General features: G+C 40.1%; 1 protein-coding gene across 1 annotated transcript in view; it reads right to left on the reverse strand.

The window, feature by feature from the left end:
* The window catches only part of LOC115468509 (rho GTPase-activating protein 20-like), a 285485-nt gene that overhangs the window by 99540 nt on the left and 162092 nt on the right, over positions 1–23853 (reverse strand). Inside the window, exons 4-6 of the mRNA XM_030200279.1 lie at positions 18856–19005; positions 5204–5245; positions 3690–3774 (exon numbers count right to left, since the gene is read on the reverse strand). Coding sequence (XP_030056139.1) covers positions 3690–3774; positions 5204–5245; positions 18856–19005 — 277 coding nt within the window. The remainder of the gene's footprint in view (positions 1–3689; positions 3775–5203; positions 5246–18855; positions 19006–23853) is intronic.

Here is a 23853-nt window from a genome sequence, read left to right on the forward strand (position 1 = left end):
AACTGACAGGAGCCACGCAATTAAGTTTATTACAATAAACTACCTATATTTATATATTATATACACATAAAAAAACCACCTAATAATGGAGTCCAGCCACACATAAAATAAAAATGTTCAGTTCATTCCATCAGGGTTAAGCCAGGTGGTGCTGGTGGCCGCCAGGACCTAGGTACACACCTCCGAGGCCTGGGATGAAGAGTACAAGTACTCATAGAGAAGTCAATTGTATGTAATTATTCATTCATATGGGTATTATTATTCATTTATATGGGTTTTCCCAGATCAACCAACAAAGCTCTCTCGACAAGAGGTACAGAGCAGAAGTACAATGGTTCGCTTTACAACTGAACATACAATCTCTGGTGTCAAATCAGTGATAGCAATACAAGTTCCCTCTGCTACCAAACACTGTGTGTTATAAGACAAAACCTTGCAAATAGACCTTCAGAAGTTTACCATACCATGCCAGCACCAAGTTAAGAACTCAAACTGCACCAACCCTACCTACAAAAAGTTAGGGCACCAGCACACCTCCAGGGATCAGGGGTGTGGGTCTTTTATTAAGCATAGGGGTGAAGAACTCTTTTCCAGCTGGAAAAGATGGACCGCTACAGATTCATATACAGAACCTACATATCAACTGAATCCCTCATCGATGTTACACAAGGAAAACACAGGACATCACGTAGCAAAAAAAAAAAAAAAAAAGAGATTACAAACTAGAAGACAAAAAAAATGAAAATGAAAACAAAAGAAATCAGACTCGTGAGCAGTGAAATCCTAGAGAATCAGAGATGCATTTTCTTTAATACTGAACAAAACACAAGAAATGCACATTTTCAAGGCTGATGTTATCTTTCTCTAAATATCAAAAATAAATTTGTATCCTTCTTTTGTGACCATTTTAGTTTTCCAGTTGGGGTTGGTCCTGGTCCCTCTTTACTACTTCCTTTTGATGCTTTTCTCCAAATCCCTTTCCAAGATCTCATTTCCATTTTCTGTTTCTTCACTGTCCTGTCTTCCTCCTAATGCCTGACACTGACACTGATTCATTGTTGTCTCCATTTCTCTCATCTGCCTTTTTATGTACTAGTAACTAGATTTCATCCCTCTTTCTCCTCACAATCCTCAGTCTCCTCTTTCACCTACTTATCAGGTTTCCACTTCCTACACTCCTTGATCCACTTGCCTCATTTGTTCTTTTTTTCCCTTCTCATATTCCTTTCCCAGCCTTCTATTCCTTGAATTTCACTCACTTTCCAGTCCCCCATTTCCAGCCTCTGTATTCATCACTTCCCAGGCCTCATCAGTTTCTCTCTCTCATCTCTTCATTTATTCACCTCCTCACCACCACCAGTCCCTTTCTTATGTCTTAATCCCTTATTCAGGTTCCCATTCCCCCTTTTACCTCCCCTATCTCCACCCTCTCTCCTATGTCACCTTCCTTTATCCTTCAAACACTGTTTCTATCCTTCTTTTTCCCCTTTCCCCAGCAGCCACTGTCCCTATCTCTTCTCCCATAGTTCTTTCTCCACTTCCCTAGCATCCACTATCCTATCTTTCTTCAACTTTAACCCCAGCATCCATCTCTCTTCCCCTCCATTTTCACCTTACTCTGCATATACCCCCCCCCCCCCCAGCAATATCTGTCCTTCTCCCATCCCCTGTATCAGGCTGATCGCCAAGCCCCAGCTCTCATCTCCCACCTGTCCCCAGTCCCCTTTACCCATCCTCTGCAGCAAATTAGTATCATCAACCCCTTTCTTCTATCTGCCCAGCATCACTAAATCTACTGCACAGAAGAGAGCTCTTTTCTTCACTTAATCCATTCTAGCTGCCACACAAAGTTGAAAGTAGAGAATGGATACTTCCTGTAGTGCACATGATACAGGAAGTAAAGTTTCTGTGATTTTAGCAGCTGTGCGGTGTCGGCAGCTGGAGCGAGAAAAGGAGCTCCCAACTCTGCAGCTGATTTGGTGGTTCCTGGCAGGTAGTAGAAAGGAGCAGCTGGCACAAGGTTTGGTGGAGTCAAGAGGCTGGTGCATCACAACAATATGAAAAGGGTGGCCCATCCCAAAGACTGACATTCACTACCACAATGATTGAGATTTTCAAGTGGTGCATCCAGGGTATAAATTTGGAAAGATCTGCATGTTTGCTTTCTAAATGCTGCAGAGATTCTAGGACAATGATTCTCAACCTTTTTATTTCAGTTAGGACACACCAGACGGGCAAAACTTGTACATGTGATACTCTACATATATGACCCTCAGGGATCTTCAGGTAGATCGGCTGCACATACAAATGGTGACTTTAGACAGCCACTATTTACACATAGAGATCAATGTCATGTACAGATTCTAAGGTGGGCATAGCATCGGAATAATTAGGGCAGGCTGAAAATATACATGTGAACTCCCCAATTTATAAGAGGAACTTCAGCTATGTTTATTTGGCAGCTTGATCCCAGCAGTAGTACTGTACGATTCCAGGGGGTGAGGGGGGGGGACATCATTTTAAACTGAGAGCCACAATGGGAAGGAGTAACTGGGGATCACTCCTGTTCCCACTAGACCACAAAGAGGCCCCCGGTGACAGCCAGGGGGTTGGATCAAGGAGTGGAGGGGGCTTGCTCCCAGGGGGCTGTTGCTGGCATGGGGGGCTTAAAGTCACATGATCAGGGGAGACGTACTGCTGGCATGGAAGGTGATTGACGAGTGAGGAGGATTGATGCTGACAAGAGCAGTGATTTTAAAAAAGTGCTCCCACACAATGATGGAGGGAAGCAAGATGCTCTTTTCTCCCACATGCAGCTTTTAAAATCACTGCTCCCTTGGGACATGCAGGCAAATACACATGCAGTACTACACGTCCTTATGCATATTTTACAAGAAGCTTTTGTAACACACCAGCGTAATAGTGAATGTCCTGACCTGGATGTCTCAATTCCCACCTCAACATTCTATGTAAAATTGAGCTTTATGTCTAACAAGGAAAAACGCCCATTTCGGAACAAATAAAACAGGCCCTAGAAAGGTTATTGTCTAAGCATTTTCTCCCCTCCCCTCCCTGTCCAGCGATTCTCCCCTCCCCTCCTCCCATACCTCAGGTTGCAGCGGCGGCAGGCTCGGCTTGCATCGCCTCCAGCCTTCCCTCCCAGTGTCACGCCCTACTCTGATGTCATTTCCGCGAGGGCGGGACACTGAGAGGGAAGGGAACACTGGAGGTGAGCTGATGTAAGCTCATTAGCATACAGTTATGAACCCAGCCAATCAGCCATCCAGGGAGGCAGACTGACCAATTATTATATAGAGATTACTAGGGTGTGCAGCCCATGTAATGTTTTGTTTAGTTTCCTGTGTCGTTTACGGTAATTTTCATTTCGGGTTTTATTTATTTATTTATTTTTAAAAAACTTTTTTACTCAATTCATGGGCCAGTGTTGTAAGTAGTGCGCCACAGGAAAAAACCTGAAATTTTTTCCCTGTCATTTTGGGCTACAATTGTGTTGTTTCAAACAAATGTTTAAATTATAGCCCAGTGATAACTTATCAAATTACCATCAATGTATACACTGCTGAATCCAATAAATCAAAGGCTCATTTGGGGGATCACTATAGATTTCTTGCTCATAAACTTACTTTCCTTATCAGGCTTAGGCAGATTTTCCCGCACAGAATACTTACATATGCACAGTTTCCAATATCCTTAGCAAAAATCTTCAAAGGAATACTTTTGGGGTAATCATTTTCCTTTTCCTCTTTAATTCGACTGCAAAACAGAAACACAGGTTCAGTCAATCTCTGTACAGTAATTTATAGAATTGTCTACTAGTCTTTGGTTACAGAAGTGTTCAAACTTGATCAAATCTAGTATTTCTGAATGGGTATGGACTGTGAGTTCTGGAACAACCTGGCAAAAACAGTAGAGAATTGCTCCAAAAGTAAAGAAAAAAAAAGAAAAAATATATTCCAGTGATTTCCATGAGAAACAAGGGTGGCTTAAGCTGATAATATTTAGGCCAGGATGCCCGAACATGTGATTTATTTAAGAACAGAAATATGAATGAACAGTAAACCAGTTTCATCCTCCATGTACCCTGTTTTAATAGGATTATATAACTATTTTCCATATATAATCCTTAAGAGGTAACAGCACAGTCTCAGAATGAGACTGTGACATTTCCTGTGAAATTCTGATATTTCTCAGACTAATGGTATTGAAGTGCGGGATGAGCATAGAGATATCTATGTTGTTCCCATCAAACCTTTCCAGAACTGTTAAATATTTCCTTGCTACATTTGAAATAACCACATAAAAGAATGAAGAAACTGTCTTGGTTATAAAAATGAGAGAAGCAAGTAGTGTAGCTGTGTTTAAAAAAAACAAAACACAAAAAAACCCATGTTAGTAAAGTCCATAACAATGGGTTCCAAACCTGTCCTGGGGGAACCCCAGCCATTCAGGTTTCCTGGATATCCACAATGAAAATGCAGGAGATAGATTTTAATAATAAGGAGGCAGTGTACACAAATCAATGTCATGAATATTCATTGAGAATATCCGGAAAACATGACTGGCTGGGGGTTTCCCCCAGGACAGGATTGGGGAAACACTGGTCCATAAACCATTTTTAAGGTAGATTTGGGGGAAGCCACTGCTTATCCCTGAAAGTAAGCAGCAAGATATCTATTTATTTTTTTTTTTTTTGGATCTTGCTGCATCCTTGTAACCTGGATTGGCCACTATTGCGAAACAGGATACTGGGCTTGAATGGACCTTTGCCCTGACCCAGAATGACAGTTCTTATGTGCTTATTCTTCAAGAGAGATACTTGTCAAAGTGCAGAGAAATGATCACACTAGCATGCAGAACTTAAAGTTACTTTTGTAAAAAAAATAAAAAAAGTTATATATTTGCTGTGCTAGTCTACTCAAATGCGTAAAAATAAAAGGTTGTAAAAGGTTAGCAAGCCACAGGTGATACCTTTTCATTACAGTAACCTAACAGAGTTGTGAGTTAGCTGCCCTGCATCAGGCCAGTGACCTGATGAAAGAATTTAGCTCCTGAAAATGAGTAATTTTGAAAGTTAGCTGCCAATGTATTAGATAAATGACAGTCTGACATAAAGGTATCCACCGCAGCTTGCTTGCTAAATTTCACATTTTTGTATGTTTTGTGTTAAAAAAATGCAATGTACCTTTGGAGGAAATTAAGCCACTTCTCCTTCTGCTCTGGGGAACTGCAAAGACAAACAGGAAATTTGAAGTACCTGTAAACTTTGCCCTAAAGCAGGCAGTCTGAAAAGTGCAACTGTACTATTTTATCGAAAAATACTGTCATATGGTGAACAAACATGACTGAATTCCACCTACTGTTTTCTTTCATAAAGCCTGGATTCTTTTATGTCACAGATCAGAACAATTTGCAAAGGGCTTTATTCAAGTCTTTGACTTTTTTTTGAACATATCGAACAGAATAAGTCCATCTTTTCTCTGTATACAATGGTTATGCACGGAAGCCTGAGGCTAAAATCAGGCCCAATATATTTCACAATGTAGGTTCTCTAGCTAGACACAAATTAATCTGTCCTTGACGTTTAGCTATAGAAAAAAAAAGCAATCATTAAAAAGAATACCTTCAAGTACTCTTGAACCAATAAGAGAAAGAAACATTTCTGGAATGTGGATCTGCTGCCTGAACTGTACCTTGGCTTCCTCTCTGCTGGCAACATCACTGACTTTGGGATTTAAGTGTGAGTACCACAAGAATTTCAGCTGAAGATGGGGTATTCATGCTTCCACTCTATAGTACATATTAAGAATTTTTACCAGCTTAACGAACGCAGAACCCGCCAAAAGAACAGAACGGTAAAACTAATGAGCTCAACTCACACATGGAGAGAAACCAACCCCCCTACCCCACAGAGAAATAGAAATCAAAAGTTTGGCAAATCCTAGAATCAGAATGGAGGACAACAATAATGAAGATAGAGAAGTGAAGTTCAAAAAAATGGGGGAACCTCTCTTACAAAAGCTGAAGGAAAACAAAGACACAACAAAAACACTGCACACACACACACACAAAAACATTAATTCCTAACACACATACAGCAGAAAAGTCTCACACCACCCAATCAAAAGATCAGTGCATGCCCCCTTGGAACCCCTCCCCACCAATGACTTGAATACCCCACAATGGTACAGCCGTTAGCCTAGGAGTCCTCCCTTGAAGGCTAGCCAGTGAACAAAAGATGTCCTTCAGCTTCAAAACAAAGGACCAACTAAACAGACATTTATTGTTCAGAAGTTTATTGTGTAAAAATACAACACCACTTCAACACGCAAATGTATATATAAAGCTTTAATATGACCACTTAGTATAATGACTCCTACCTTAGTCTGATTGTAAAACAAGAAATAAATGTCAGTGTTCATATGACCTACTGGCTGAACCAATGGATAAACTGTTCTATCAGGTATTATAAGAGCATTACACTGTAAGAAATTGCAATAACAATCTGTATCAAGAGTTCTCTGCTAACTCCTTTTCCCTCTGTAAAAAAGCTAAAAGTTGTAAAATTGAGAAATGTTTATAAAAATAAAGTTAAAAAGAACAGGGGTTATCATAATGTACCCGCAAAGTCCAAAAGGATGAAAGAAAAGTGATCATTGACCCCCAAACTCTCAAATTACTTTGGAGTTTCATTTTTATAACAGGATGCTATATGAGAAGTCCAAAAAGGGACCGGTGTGCCAACAGACTCCCAGATCCAGCCCTAACAGCACACAAATGTTAACGCACAAATTTACACCTGCCCTGAAGAAGGGGTAAATTTGGGCATGTACTCGTGATGTATCTCCACTTCCACTTTGCCAAAACTATGCCTACAGCAGGGATGTCCAACCTCTTCCCTCGCCCAGTTGGGTTTTCAGGATTTCCCACAATGAATATGTATGAGAAAGGAAAGGGAAAGGGGCTGGAACTTGATGTACCACCTTTCTGAGGTTGCAATTAAAGTAGCTTACATATTATATACAGGTACCTGGGGCAATGGAGGGTTAAGTGACTTGCCCAGGGTCACAAGGAGCTGCAGTGGGAATTGAACCCAGTTCTCTGGCCACTACACTAACCACTAGGCTACTCCTGGGGAACTCCTGATAACCCAACTGGATTGCGTCCCTTGAAGGCTGAGGTTGGACACTCCTGGCCTACAGGGAAGCCTACAGACATACTGCATAACAGTAGGCGTGCACATTTTCCATTCACATACTTTTTATATGTGCATGCAGTCGCACAATTTTATCAAAGTTCTTTTCTGAGTGTAAAGCAGACTTTAAATGTGGAAAAAGCTTTATTAAATTATTTCCTTTGAGTGCAATCATTCCTGATGTGTGCATAATAATGTGTATGCTAAAAAACAGGAGCTAAAAAGGGGTTATCGCAGACCCCAAAACTCCCAGATATTACTCTGTCTGGTCAGTTTATAAGCGCGCAGTTTAGACTCTGATCATCACAAGTAATTTGCAGCAAGTAAGACTATTCCTGTGAAACAGACTTCATGTTATAATTCAACAATGTTAGGGTTTGCATGGGATTTTTACTCCCTCACCCAACTATTTTTATGGATACTATTATGCAAGTCTTACTGAAATGTTCACACTTGAAAGCAAATATAGTAGTTTCTTGGGGATCAAGGATTACTTTCATTAAAGTGGTTTGCTTATGTTGGCAAATTATACTGAATCCTCATCATACAATATAATATATTTAAATTTATCATGTCATTACTTTGTTTTTATTCTTTCTAACCCAAAGGAAGTTGGAAAAAATTACAGGCCTCTTTTACAAAGCCACGCTAGCTATTCCTGTGGGCAAATGAGTGGAAGCCTGTTCAATTCCTACGGGGCTTCCTCTCATTTGCTGTGTGGGAATCGCTAGCAAGGCTTTGTAAAACAGGCCCTATACAAAATGGGTCAAGAATGTTGTCTATCTGTGGAGAAGCAGCCTAATGGTTAGTGAAGCAGCCTAAGAACCAGGGGAACCTGGGCAAGTCACTTAACCCTCCACTGCCCCAGGTACAAAATAAGTATCTATATATATTATGTAAACCACTGAAAGTAGACAAAACCATGAGGCTGGATGGGGTCCATCTGGAGGGACTCATTCTGTTGGGTCCTCTTAAAGATTTATTTAATAAATCCTTGGAGATGGGGGGAAGGTTCCATGTGATTGGAGAACAGCGGAAATGATCCCTCTTCATAAAAGTGGAGACAGAGAAGAAGTGGGAAATTATAAGCTAGTAAGCCTTACTTCAGTGGTTGGAAAGGTAATGGAGGCGCTGCTCAAGGAAAGGATAATGAGTTTCCTGAATCCAACAGGTTACAAGATCTGAGGCAACATGGTTCACCAAAGGCAAATCGTGCCAAATGATCTGATCAACTTCTTTGACTGGGTGACCAGAGAACTGGAAAGTGGATGTGCACTGGATATAGTCTACTTGGATTTCAGTAAGGTCTTTGTCACAGTCCCTCACAGGAGGCTCATAAATAAACTCAGCGGGCTAAAGTTAGAACATAAAGTGGTGAACTGGATTGTGTACTGGTTGACTGACAGATGGCAGAGTGTGGTAGTAAATGGAGTTTGCTCAAAATATAGTAGTGGAGTGCCTCGGGGATCGGTACTGGGGATGATTCTATTCAACATATTTGTGAGCGACATTGCTGAAGGGCGGATTGAAAAGTTTGCCTTTTTGAGACAAGAGCTGCAACAGAGTGGACTCCCCAGAGGGAGTGGACAATATGAGAAGAGATCTACTAAAATTAGAAGAATGATCAAATGTTTGTCAGATAAAATGTAAAGCGAAGAAGTGCAAAGTGATGCATTTGGGCTGTAGAAATCCAAAAGAGCAGTATGTGCTGGGGGTGAGAGAGTGACATACACAATCAAGCGAGAGACCTGGAATGATAGTGTCTGAGGATCTCAATGCCGCTAGGCAGTAGCTGCTGCCCGAAGAATGCTAGGCTGCATAGAGAGAGGCAACCAGCAGAAGAAACGAGGTGTTGATGCCCCTGTACAAGTTGCTGGTGAGGCCCCAATCGGAGTATTGTGTTCAGTTTTGGAGGCTGTCTCTCTACAAGGACATAAAAAAACGAGGCGGTTCAGAGGAAGGCAAAAAAATGGTACAGGGTTTGTTCCATAAGACATATGAGAAGACACTAGAGAACTTGAATATGTGTATGCTAGAGAAAAGGAGAGAGAGAGAGGTGATATGATACAGACATTTAAATAATTGAAAGGTACTAATATACATACAACCCTCTTCCAGAGATGTAGGAGCAGTAGAACTAGAGGACATGAATGGAGGTTGCAGTGAGGTAGACTCAGGAGTAACGTCAGGAAATACTTTTCCAAAGACAGGGTAATGGACACCTGGAATGCCCTTCCAGGAGAGGTGGTAGAGTCAAAAATAGTGAGTGAATTAAAAAATGTGTGGGATAGACACAGGGGATGCCTAAATAGAAAGAGGATGGAAGTGCACTATGGCTGTTCAGGTGTGGTGTTAGACAAGAGTACTGGGAACTAAGGCTGATGCAGGATAGACATCTATGGTTTGTGTCCCACAAATGTCAAAAGACAGGTGAAGTTCAGCAACTCAAGTGTTGTACATCACTTTATTGTCACGTGCTGCGAGTGAGACTGCTTTGCAGCACAGGGGAGAGGGGACAACAACTAGGCTGGTAAGTTGAATACAGTCAGCAATACTTGAGAATGATATGTGGTTATAACCAAGACTCCATCATGTTTGGTTGTGTTGACATGGTGGAGACTTGAAAACCAGTGTTTAAGCATGGGTGACTAGGGCCCACGCAGAGTGGTGGGCGCAGCTCTGGCCACCTTGTTGGGCAGACTAGATGGACCATGAGGGTTTTTGGCTGCCTCTTTTACGGTGTTTGATTGTATCCACAGAAAGGTAGAGTATCAAATCCCATCCCCCTTCCCTTTCCAAATTCATCCCTTCTGTCTATCTATCTGGGGGCAAAATAACTCTGAAATTTTATCATGGATGAAACAGAATGAGGGTAAAACTGGTAAAAAGACACGAGTTCAAAATGGGATAAATTGAACTGGCGGTTCCAGAGCAATAAGCCCCCCCCCCCCCCCCCCCCCCCCCACTTAAAAAAAAATGACCCAGTGCATTTCTATGGGAAAAAGAATGCCAGCTTCTACAACACAGAATAATTAATAGAATGGGATGAAAGTTGGCATGTGAGAAAAATGGGTTAAATTGGGTCAAGGGTTCCAGAGAAACGAACCTCCCAAAATATGGCCCAATTAATTTCTATGGGAAAACGAGTTCCGGCTTTTGTAACATAGATAGAATGAAAAGTAGCAGTTAGAAAACATGGCAAGGCAGTTTAAAAAGTGGAATTCTCTACTCTTCCATCCAGACCCCCACCTACTCCTCTTGTAATTGCCCCTACCGCCCAAAAAACTACCTCCCACAACTTCCACACCACCTTACAAACTGCCTCATCTTCTTTCTATAACATTTATTCATTGTAAATATCAAACTTGAGAATTCACAGAGAATTTTTTTGTAGTCCATATGAAACAATGGTCTAAAGTTGAGAGGACAACAACGAGGCAGAGACTTTTCCAACATATGACCCTATGTGGATAAGTCATCATTTTAGCAGCAGGCCAGCTGCAGAGCAGGCACTGTGATTCCACAGCAGCATTATCTGGCAGCGATTTAAAGCTCTCCAATGTTCCTACGTCAGGGATACAAATATGATAAACGTTTAGATTTTGTTTTCAGTCCCATCGTTCAGCACATGCTTCCAGCAATTAATCTGCTGGAACTGATGTTTCTGAAAAGCTAGACATTTCCCTCCGTTAAATAGTCATTATTGATCTGCATCCCAGCTGTGCCAGGTCTGTATATTCGTTACATCAAGCAAGTTTGAAGGATTATTAGCAATTGCTCACAGCTTACATCCAAATGATTGTTTTTTCAGGCAATCGTTCAAATTTAAGCAAAGTCACAGGCATAACTAATTTTATGTTTTCACAAACATAAAATTACAGCAACGGTCCTCCATGTAGTGAATCCTCACCATGAATCCTCTGATTTAGGGGCCCTTTTACTAAGGTGCGTTTAGCCCTAACTTGGGTTTAGTGCAAACCCCCCCCCCCCCCCAAAAAAAAAACGCTTATTGCAGGACGCAATAAAGAATCCTGCATGCACAAAGCATATATAAACAAATTTTTCCCATTTGAGGGGGCTTGTCATGGGCGGAGAGTGGACATGTCTGCACTAACCAGGTAGTGTGTCCACATCACCTTGAGCTGTTTAGCGCAAGGTTAACACCGGAGCACTTAGGGGCTCTTTTACTAAGGCACATAGACACCTACGTGTGTCCGTGTGTCAATTTGGAACTACCGCCTGGCTACCGGGTGCTCCGAGTGGTAATTCCATTTTTTACACGTGTCCGATATGTTGGATTATTTGTAGTAAATAATTAGCAGATTTTAGTACACACAGCTTCAGCTTTAGAAATGTTAATTTCTTTCTTCATCTCTCTCTCATTCACCCCTGAATAATTCACTGCTGAGTCACTTTAAAGTTGAAGTAACAAAACATCTGTTTACTCACAGTTTGTAGTTAGATTATAATCAGACAGGCATATATATACATATTACTATACATTTGTATTATCAGCTCCTTCCATGTGCTTAGATGGTAATGGATGCTCACACCACCATAGATCCTCTCAGGTTAGGAGAGATCATGAGCTCCATGTGCTCCATGTGCTGCATGTGCTGTGTCTAACCCCCACAGGAAGTTGCATAGCTGTGTGACCTCTCTAAGTAATTCACATCAGAGGTCACAGAGTAATCACAGAGAAATAATAGGTGACAGGCAATGCATGTAAAATACAATTACATTCCAACAAACCCCTTCTCATGCATAACTGTCATGCAATTATTTATTCATACAAAGTCCAAGCTTTATACGCAGATTCACAAAATGTTCTCTGGGTAACGGTTTGGTCATGATGTCAGCTGTCATCTCACTGGTGTGACAATAGTGTAGACTGATGACCCCTTCTTTCGCCAACTCTCGCACGTTGTGGTATTTCGTTGCGATGTGCTTGGTGCGTGACTGAACCTTGTCATTCTGTGACAGTCGGATGCAGCTCTGATTATCTTCCATTATCTGGATTGGTCTCTTTTCAGCTATACCGAAATCCAGCATAAGTTTTTCAATCCACATCAGTTCTCTGCACGCTTCCGATACGGCCACGTATTCAGCTTCTGTAGAAGACAAACTCACAATACTTTGTTTATGACTGGCCCATGAAATTTGTACATTTCCATACATAAACACATATCCACTTGTGGATTTATAATCAGAATGATCCCCTGCCCAATCTGAATCACAGTAACATATTAGTTTTGGATTACTATTGGCTGAAATCTTTAATTTACAATCAATGGTACCCTTTAAATACCTTACCATCCTTTTAACTGCAGTCCAATCTGATTTGGTAGGTGAGCTGACCCTTCTGCTCAAAATTCCTACTGCATTTGCTATATCAGCCCTGTATGTGGTAGCTAGATATAAAAGCTTACCTATGGCTGATCTATATTGGATGTTATCTGGTAAAGGTTCTCTTACTGTTTCATCCTTCAGAAAATCAGTGATCATGGGAGTGCTTACAACTTGGGCATCTTGCATACCTAAACTTTCAATAAGCTCATTTATTTTCTGCTTCTGGCTTAGAAGATAAGAACCATCATTTTGTTTCTCAATTTCTATACCAAGATAGTATGACACATTACCCAGTTCTTTTATCTCAACATTGAGGTTTAAACATTTTACAATATCCTTGTACTCTTGCTCACTTTTGCTTGCAATGAGCAGATCATCAACAAAAGCTAAAATGTATGCATATTGTCCATTTCTGCACCTAGTGTACAAGCATTTGTCTGCTTCACCTTGCTTAAATCCTAAATTTGTCAATATTTCATGCAATTTTTCATTCCAACATTTTGCACTTTGCTTTAATCCATAAAGACCTTTGTTTAATTTACACACTAGCTGTCTTTGTTTTGTATTTATGAAACCTGTTGGTTGTTCCATGTACAAGTCTTCAGTTATATCTCCGTGAAGAAACGCTGTTTTCACATCAATGTGGTTGACTTGCATGCCTTTTGAGACTGCAATGCTCAGAAGTGTTCTTATTGTCGTGTGTTTCACTACAGGTGCAAACACTTCATCAAAATCTTCTCCATATTTTTGAAGATATCCCTTTGCCACTAATCTGGCTTTATACCTTTCCACTTTTCCTTGTGCATTCCTTTTTAACTTGAATACCCATTTGCATCCTATAGCTTTCTTGCCAGGAGGTAATTTTGTAAGAATCCAAGTATTATTTTTATCCAATGCATCAATTTCTTCTTGTGCAGCTTTATGCCATTCAGCAGCTTCTTCTGCTGGCATTTTCTCAATCTCATCCCATGTTAAGGGCTCTTGAGCTTCTGCTGACTTTGTTAGGTAAGACAGTCTTGGGGGTGGAACACCTTTGTTTTCCCTGGATGAGCGTCTGACTACAGGTTGGTCTGACCTTTCCGCATCCTCTAAATCTGAGAGTCCTTCTCCAATTGATTCCCCTTCTCCAACTGTACTGTCTTCTTCAATGATCCTTTCTGTGTCTGCTTCCTCTGCCTGTTCCTCGTTAGATACAGGTGAGTTGCTTTCAGACATCTGCCTTGGTATGGCATTTATATACACTGGCATGTCTATTATGGTTCTAGTTTCATATTCTGGATGATAAGGCTCATCTGGGATAATCCAGCCTTTATCAACCCTTTTGTTTTCATCAAAATATGTAACATGTCTTATGCCAACAATGCCAGTTTTCAGATTCAAAATTCTATATCCTTTGTGTCCTGGAGCATAGCCAACTAAAATGCCCCTTTCTGTTGTGGAATCCAGCTTATGCCTTCTTTGCTTTGGTTCATGAGCATATGCTGTACTCCCAAATGTTCTTATGTGTGACAGGTTTGGCTTCCTACCATGCCATGTCTCATGTGGTGTGCGCTCAGCGCCTTTAGTTGGCATTCTGTTTTGTAGGTACACTGCTGTGAGAATGGCTTCCCCCCATAGTCTTTTAGGGAGATTGCTATCTGACAGCATACACCTGGTCATTTCCACAAGTGACCTAAATTTTCTCTCTGCAACAGAATTTTGCTCTGGTGTATAAGCTACTGTTGTGATATGCTGAATGCCTTCTTGTTCTAGAAATGTGCGCATGCTTTGTGAAGTGAACTCACCACCATTGTCAGTCTGAAGAACCTTTGGTTTTCTTTCAAATTTATTGCTCACCATGGCTACGTATTTCTTCAGCATGTCTGTGACTTGACTTTTTTCTTTCAGCAAATAGGCCACACAATATCTAGAGAAATCATCCAAGAATATTAGCACAAATCTGTTATTTCCCAATGATGGGATATTAAACGGTCCACATAAGTCACTGTGTATTAAGTCCAGTACTTTATTACTCCTATTTCCTGTGTATGCAGGAAATGAGGGTCTCACACCTTTTTGAGTAACACAGTCTATGCATTTCTCCATTTTACCAGCATCTGCACTTATCTGAATGCCGGTGGCCTGTTGCTTACTGTGAAGATCCTGGATCACCTTAGAATCACGATGTCCCAGGCGGCGGTGCCAGATTTCCAGACTACATTTACCATCATTCTTCCTTACTTGCGCCATATGTGAGGCTTCACCTGAAATGTTCAGCTTATAAACATCATTATGCATAAAAGCTTCAGCATACACTTCATCATTTTTAGAGATTGTGCACTTACTGTTTTCAAAATGAATCACAAATCCCTTCTTATCTAATGTAGATACACTAAGCATATTACAAACTGCTTGGGGAATATACAAGACATCACTTACAGGAATTTCTGTAACTTCATTAGACACTTTGCATTTTAAGAATCCAATACCTTTTGCTTGGATCTTAGCAGTCCCTGCGTTTGCAGTTTTAAGAATACCTTCCTCTGGACACATTTCCTGAAAGAAATCCTTACAATTGGTTAAATGGCATGTGCTCCCTGAATCCAAAATCCAAGTACTTTCATTTGAATTATTATTTACCATAGTCAAAGATTTTTCTGCCATTAGAAAGCCCTTGTGTTTACCTTTGTCCTTCATACATTTCCTGGTTTGAAAATTCTTTAGTTCCATTGGCTTAGGTGAGCTAGAGGGAGTGTTTTGTGTTTCCTTACACCATTTAGATACATGTCCCTCCTTTCCACATGAGTAGCAAATCAGCTTGCCCTTGGGTGGAGTTTTCCCATAGCTCCGCCTTCCTCTGTTCTTTGCCAAGAAATTTGTTTCATTTCTCTCTGACTGACTTTGAGAACACATCTCCTCAGAATCATTTATTATGCATTCCTGCCTTAGTTTTGATGTTGCCTGTTCAAAAGATTGCCCTTCAATGGCCTCATTTACAGACCTAAAAACATCAAACTTCTTTGATAGTGAGGTAAAAAGAAATGCTCTTTTCAATGCATCACACATGGGAATTCCAGAAAGTTCTAACTTTTGAAATGAAGACATAAGATGCATAATGTGATCATTACATTTACTTTTATCCCTTAATTTGGTTTCATTCAACTCTGCTAACCAAATTGGTTGCTGCTTTGCATATGTAGTTGCATACATAGTTCTCAGTTTATATAAAATGTCCTTTGGTGTATCTTTTCCCTCCACTAATATGGCTTGTTTCTCTGAGAGAGCTTCCAAAAGCATGCACTTCACATAATAGTTTGCATTGTCCCATTCAGCCATATTTTCAGCTGTTCTGTCTTGGTCTAAGCATATATCTAATCTTTTTGCTAGAAGGAGACATATGAATCTTAGTTCCCACTGCTGATAATTAAACTCATTTAATTTAGGCACCTTGAGAGAATAGAACAATGGTGAATTTCTTCCCTCAGCCATTTTCTTAGCCTTCTGTCTGCTGTGTGGGGGGAGAGAGAGACAGACTGAATCTTTCCTTTAAAACTTAAGAGAAAAATGTGGCCTTTTTTTCTGCCTGGTAATATTTCTCTTCTTTTTCAATTCCTGGCCCCTGGGCCCATAACCCTTTTGTTGGATTATTTGTAGTAAATAATTAGCAGATTTTAGTACACACAGCTTCAGCTTTAGAAATGTTAATTTCTTTCTTCATCTCTCTCTCATTCACCCCTGAATAATTCACTGCTGAGTCACTTTAAAGTTGAAGTAACAAAACATCTGTTTACTCACAGTTTGTAGTTAGATTATAATCAGACAGGCATATATATACATATTACTATACATTTGTATTATCAGCTCCTTCCATGTGCTTAGATGGTAATGGATGCTCACACCACCATAGATCCTCTCAGGTTAGGAGAGATCATGAGCTCCATGTGCTCCATGTGCTGCATGTGCTGTGTCTAACCCCCACAGGAAGTTGCATAGCTGTGTGACCTCTCTAAGTAATTCACATCAGAGGTCACAGAGTAATCACAGAGAAATAATAGGTGACAGGCAATGCATGTAAAATACAATTACATTCCAACACGATACACGTGACAGAAAATATTTTTTATTTTCTACCGCATGGCGCTAACTGGGCAGTAATCGGCAGTGTATGCGGGCTGACGATTACCGCCCGTTAATGCATGAGACCTTATCACTAAGTCGATGGGTGACGGTAAGGTCTCAGGCTCAAAATGGACACGCGCCATTTTTTATTTTGCCGCACGTTCATTTTCGGCCAACAAAAAAGGGCCTTTTTTTTTTTTGCAGGCACACTGAAACATGGACCTGCGCGCATCCAATACATGCACCTACAACAGCAAAGGCCATTTTTCAGCATACCTTCGTAAAAGGACCCCTTAGTGCCTCCTAAATAGAAGGCAGTAAGTGCTCCAGCGTTAGTATTTTTGCAAGTCCCCTGCACTATCGAAGAAATTAGTGTGGGATCTGCAAAAAAAAAAAAAAAGCTCTTTCTATGGATATAGTAAGCATGGGCTTAGCGCCTGAGAAGTTCCACAGTAGAATGCGCTAAGCTCATTTCTTGTTGAATCTTAGTAAAAATTTCCCTTATTTTTAAGGTTTTTACATGATATCCTATTCAGTTTGTAAGCCCCAAATCCTTTCTATGAATTCCAGTGGAATAGTGCAAAAGTTCCCTGTTATAGCAGATTGTTTTCAGGTTGAGATATCTTTAATTGGACCAGCATAAGATTTAACTATTTACCTTCATATAAAAAAGGAACCTACGTGTGACAATTCTCGATGATGTGCTACCAAGTTTCATCACAGGACTAACATCAGATCTGCTCCAAAAGGTAAATTTTCATGAGGTTCCCAAAAACTCCCCATGTCGTCCTTCTGACACAACTATTAATTCTTGTGCTGCTCCAACAGGGTGGTATTTCCCACCACTGTCCTAGACCCACATCTAGACATGAGTAGATTTACTTACATTGGAGATCTAATAATATATGCAAATCTATCTCATGCCAATTCACTGAGGCACTGGTGAAACCCCACCTGGCTAAGTGTGCCTCCAGGGTAGGGTTAGAAAACACTACAATAAACAGCATCACAACCTGGAAAGCACCCAGTCTCCAAAATCGAGGGAGCTACCAGAATTCGGCACGGTGTTGGTCGCCAGTTACTAAGTACGACTCATTTTAAGCTAGAAACTTTCAAACCATATCCTGACCATATTAATAACTGAATAATCACAACACTTCAGCAAGAAAGAAAGATGTGATAGTAACATATGTGTTGAATGTGTTTTAGTCAAATTAGAATATATATATTTATTTGGATTTTGCTCACATCTTTTTTCAGTAGTAGCTCAAGGTGAGTTACATTCAGATACACTGGATATTTCTCTGTCCTAGGTGGGCTCACAATCTAAGCTTGTACCTGAGGCAATGAAGGGTTAAGTGACTTGCCTGAGATCACAAGGAGCAGCAGTGGGATTTGAACTGGCCAACTCTGGATTTCAAGACTGGTGCTCTAACCACTAGACCACTCCTAGTATATATAGTATGTATATATGATATACATTTCTCATGTATGATTTCTTTGTTCAGCAATTTGTTGTATTCTGGCTTTATGGAGAAAGTGCCTTTTTCAGACTAGAAGGGGTAGATATTCAAAATGACTTTACCGGAAGGAGAAGCTTCTGCCCAGTCAAATAACCCTGGGAGGCCCAGAAGCTGACATTTTGTAGCTCTTAACTAGACAGTGCCACTGAATATCAGCTCTGACCATCACAGCACCCACCGGTTAGTGCTGAGTTGGTTGGTGACAGAGTTGGGGAGCAGCTAGGAGTTATGCGGGCACCAGTGCTTGCTTAGCTAACCAGACATGTAGGATCATACATAAGGCAGTCCTAAATTTGCCCGATTAGCTATGTGGGTGCGACACTGAATATCAGCTGTACTTAAATGAGTTCCAGGCGCCACTAAAGACCTGGATAGTGGGTGCTCACTGCCACTGGCTGAATATTGACCCGGAAGTGTCTGGATTGATAGTACCTGATTGGTTAAAGATTTTTCTCACAAACACCAAAGAAAAGGAACTACTTAGTGAAAAGGAGAACATGGTCTGCTGCTTAATGCACTGAACCAGAATGAAATATAGAACAGAAAATTCTTGAAGTTCATATATGTTGGCACGTCCTGGACTGAGCATTTTGGGGTGGCGTGCTGAACTTTGGAACTGACAATGTCATAAATGACTGAATGTAAATGTAACATGAACATTTCCACACGTACCTGAAAGTGGCAACACAGTTGGTGGTAGGCCAGCCTATAACAAAGGACCTCTCTGGATTTGTGCTACCCTCATACACCTCTTCCATGCAAAAAGCTGTCCACATCTCACAGATTCGTACACGGTGTTTCAGTTTAAAATGAGATGGTGACCTGTGTGCAGAAATTCAATCCGTTTATACATCAATTTCAGATAGGCGATGCAACCTTCCATTCCAAACCTCCATTAATGTTTTCATTTCTTAATGATGTAAAGGGTTAGCATTTGTGAAAACCAGCACATGGAAACACTGATCAGAAACAGATATTATGCAAAAACAACCTAAGAATTATCAATTTTCCCTCAGTGTCAACTTGATGTTAAATCAATATTTGGCTGAAGAGCTGAGGTTCCTTAAGAAAGCTATACTGTTTCTCTCCTTTGTCTGAAGTCTACCATTTGGATTTGGATATGAGATTTAACTACTCACTTTTTCTAAATCTTTGCTCAAGGCCGATTTACAGCTAGATGTACTAACGGGAATCAGAGAGCAGCAGAGAGTTAATTTTTGAATTGCCATGATTTGTTTGTAAAAGTAAACTATTGCCTTTTTTCTGTAAACCTGTTTAATTAGCATAAAGATATGGGTGTTTATTTTAGAAGTGCTATTAGGGTTTTAGATGTGCACAAACCAACATTTAAATGTGTATATTGCATACACCCTTAATTCCTGATTTTAGAAAGCCAGGATAAACACACCCAAAACTCAAGGGGGCATGGTTTGTGCTTATTTTGGGAAGGACTAGAGCAGGCCAACAAACAGATATGCGTGTATTCCCCATTTCATTATCATTTAATGTTTTTCGTAGCTCAAGTTCCAGTCTAGTTACATCTGTGCTAACGATGTACAGATTATATTCCTGATTCACAGTCTTATTCTTATATGAAAAGTTGTTTTAAACATTTTGATTTGGATAAATAATCATTGACTTGAATTAAACATAGATAAAGCTGTGTTATTGTGGGTGAGTAATCCAGAAAGGTATATCCCTGACGTGGGCCCAGAGGTTGAAGGAAAGAGATTTCCTTTAAATATTTCCGTTCAAAGTTTGGAAGTGATTCTTAATTCAGCTTTGAACATGGATCTTTATGCTAGGAAAGAAGTGAAAACTACTTTTTATACATTACATATGGTGTGTCACATGTGAAATTATTTTTTAATGTATGTTCTACAAAAAATAACTCAGTTATACTGTCTCATCTAGATTATTGAAACATTCTTTACTTGGGTCTTCCCAAGAAAACTGTCTAGAATTCAGTTGCTTCAAAATACAGCCACTAAGATCATTTATTTATTTTTTGTTACATTTGTACCCTGTGCTTTCCCACTCATGGCAGGCTCAATGCAGCTTACACAGGGCAATGGAGGGTTAAGTGACTTGCCCAGAGTCACAAGGAGCTACCTGTGCCTGAAGTGGGAATTGAACTCAGTTCCTCAGGACCAAAGTCCACCACCCTAACCACTAGGCCACTCCTCCACTTACAAAACCAAATTTGATAGAGTTACTCCACTGTAACATTACACTGGCTGCCAACAGAAGCAAGAATAGAGTTTAAATTACTGTATTTTGCTTTTAAATTTTACATGGATTGAGCCCTAGGCATTTATCTTATTCTGCCAGATTTAGTAAATAGTGGGCAAAATTAATGCTAAGCAACTTTTACAGATAGTGCTTAGCACAGATTTCCTCACCCAACTTTGGGCGTGAGGACTTACGCCTGCTGAAACCTGGTGTAAACCTTGTGCTAACTGATGGTGCGTAAATCCAAATATTCTATAACATCGCATCTAATTTCTGGGAAAGCCCTTGATCTGCCCCGGCCCTCTCCAATCACACTCTCTTTTGAGTTGCACACTATGAAATCTAGGCACGCGTGTTATACAATATGGTATAGGGCAGATGCGTGCATAACTCCTATTGCTGCCAATTTAAGTGCCAATTAACTCCAATTAACGCCAATAATTGGTTGTTAGCACCTAATTTACTAATGAGTTTATGTACATATATGGGATCTGCACCTAACTCTGGGCGACCTATATAGAATCCGGGGGATTGTCTGCAATTTAAAAAGCCATTACATACACTCCTCTTGCGATACACAGATCAATACAATTCAACTTTTTGCTGCCTCGCACCCTAGATTAAAGTTACCCGAAAAGGCACTGCCCCTGGTCTTTGGAACTCTATGCTACTTCAAAATGTATTTATATAAGTTCTAGAAAATCATTCAAAACATGGTTATATATTAAGGGGTTTTTTTAGCTTTCTTTCCTAAATTTTACATTTTTTTCGCATTTTAAATCGTGATAATACTAAATTTAATTTCTGATTATGTTTTAGATATTTGTAAACCCCTCAGACCTATTGGCTTATGGAAAAATATAAAATATTGATGACGATGATTAATGCATATTTATGTCCACTGACATGAAAGTTGGAATTTACACCGTCCCCCAGGGATGTCTAGGTTTTACAAAGTTGCTCATTTGGAAGGAGTAGGGCTGGTTGGCCCCTTAATTCCCCAATGTTTTTCTTCCTATACCCCCTCTCCCCTTCAAAGCAATACTGGCAAGGGCTACTGGGTTCTGTGAAAGCTTCAGAAAAATAAACATGTATGTTTCTAAAATGGATGACATATATGTGTATGTTCCGGCACATAAATGTGTATGTTGGTATTTATGTGCCAGTACATACATGTTTGTGTTACTATACTGACCTCATTATTTTAGAGGGGTCTTTTACAAAGGTGCACTCACGTTTTTAGCGCACGCCCAAACATTAGAGACGCCCATAGGAATGCACTGGCATCTCTAACGTTTAGCGAGTGCCCAATTTTAGCGCACGCTAAAAACGTGAGCACACCTTAGTAAAAGGGGGTCTTAGACCTTTATAGTTATAAAATGGATGCTCCCGCTGAACATAACCAGCGCAAAAATGTCCATTCCTGAATATATTTTAGAACAGGCTCTATGTCAGCAGATCCTGTCCTAAAATATTAGCAGAACTTGACATGTCACAACCTGAACATCTCAATTCCAATTTGTACACCTTTCTAAAATGCGCCTTCACAAGTGCACACCACCAGAGAGAAACGAGAAAATAAACACTGGGCAGCTAATATATTTTGAATTCAAAACCTTTGCTAATGACTGCATGGCTCCCACTTTATTCATGACATTTATACCTCACATTTCCCCGCCCAATTTCAAGTTCAATGTGGCTAACAAGCTAAAAGAAGTCATTACAAAATATGAATCAAAATACATAAAACCACACTTATCAATGAGGAAAGAATCATAAATATATATAAAGAATTCAATAATAAAGCATAACGGGGAGAATGGAAGGGAGGTGATTAGGCACCAGGATCAAATGACAGGCATTTTTTGAAAAGATCTTATATTTTTCTGCAAGGAATTCCACCATTTAGTACCTTGGTATGAAAAAGTAGCTGAATATATAGATTTATAAATTACTTTCTTACAGGTAGGAAAATGAAGACGCAGGTAGTCTATTGCACCAAAGATTGAATTGCGAGAAGGCAAAGTAACAAGGGTCAACATACAGTCAGGGGCAATACCTTACAAAATCTGAAATATGAGAGCACAGAGTTTGAATACAATCCTGGCCCTAATGGGAAGCCAATGCAAACATATCAGCAAAGGAGTAGCCCTCTCAAAGCGTGGTACATGCGTGACGTCTAGTTGTAGTATTCTGGGCAGTTTCCTTAAGTTACATTCTTTACACCCTGCATAGATAGAATTACAATAATCAAATTGAGTCAAGACAAGAGATTGAACAAGTATTCTGAAAATATCAATTGAAAAAAAGGGCCTAATACACTTCAGCTTCCAAAATAATTTAAAAGATTTAGGGGTCTTTTTACTAATCCATGTAGGCGCCTACACACGCCAATTCGGAACTACAGCCTGGCTACCACGTGACCTGGGCAGTAATTTCATTTTTCATGCACAGCCAGTACGAGCACCAGAAAATATATTTTTATTTTCTGGCACACAGCGATAACTGAACGATAATCAGCAATCTACGCGCGCTGATGATTACTGCCTAGTTAACGCGTGAGACTTTACTACTAAGTGAATGGGTGGAGGTAAGGTCTCAGGGCCAAAATGGACGCGCCAATTTTCATTTTGCTGCACATTTTGGGCCAAAAAAGGCCTTTTTTGCAGGCATGCTGAAAAATGGACCTGCACGCATCCAATACATGTATCTACAACAGCGAAAGCCATTTTTCGGCTCACCTTAGTAAAAGAACCCTTTAGTAACCACCGATGACACCTGAGATTCAAAGGTTAAGTGCCGATCAACAACACCTAAACTTTTTAGAGTGGCCTCCAAAAGATAAGAAGTACAGTCAATGCTAAAATTGTTTCTAGGATCATGGTCAAACAGATTAGTTATTACCAAAAATTTAATTTTCTCCCAATTCAATTTTAGCCTGAATTCAGAGGCCCAGGATTCCATTAAATCACGGCCTTGTAAGGATAAGAAAAGACCCAAAATAAACAGAGGCACAGATAAAAAACAAAACAAAAAAAACATTAAGCAGAAGACTGCAATGAGTAACTTGGAGAACCCTTTTTCATAGACAGCCCCACATACTCTGATGTAGAGAAGAGATCTGGTAAACGATTCAGCTGGAACATTTCATGCCCCTTTACTTCCTGAACTCAAATTAAAGTGATATTTCCGATTATATTTATGATGTTTTATTTACAGTGGGAACTGAATGTTACAGCACAGATTAATTGGCATGAAAACACACATTCACAGATGTACATGAAGTGTTACTGAGCTTTCACACAATGGGAACAAAGCCTGTTACAGGAAAGAAGACAGTGCCATGAGCACAGAGAAAGACTTGGAAGTGTTAAAGTGCTCAGAATAACATGGACAATAACATACCAGTATAGGACAGATGAAAACAGGGTAACGTAG

This window comes from Microcaecilia unicolor, chromosome 4, assembly GCF_901765095.1.
Source record: "Microcaecilia unicolor chromosome 4, aMicUni1.1, whole genome shotgun sequence".
Classification (NCBI taxonomy): domain Eukaryota; kingdom Metazoa; phylum Chordata; class Amphibia; order Gymnophiona; family Siphonopidae; genus Microcaecilia; species Microcaecilia unicolor.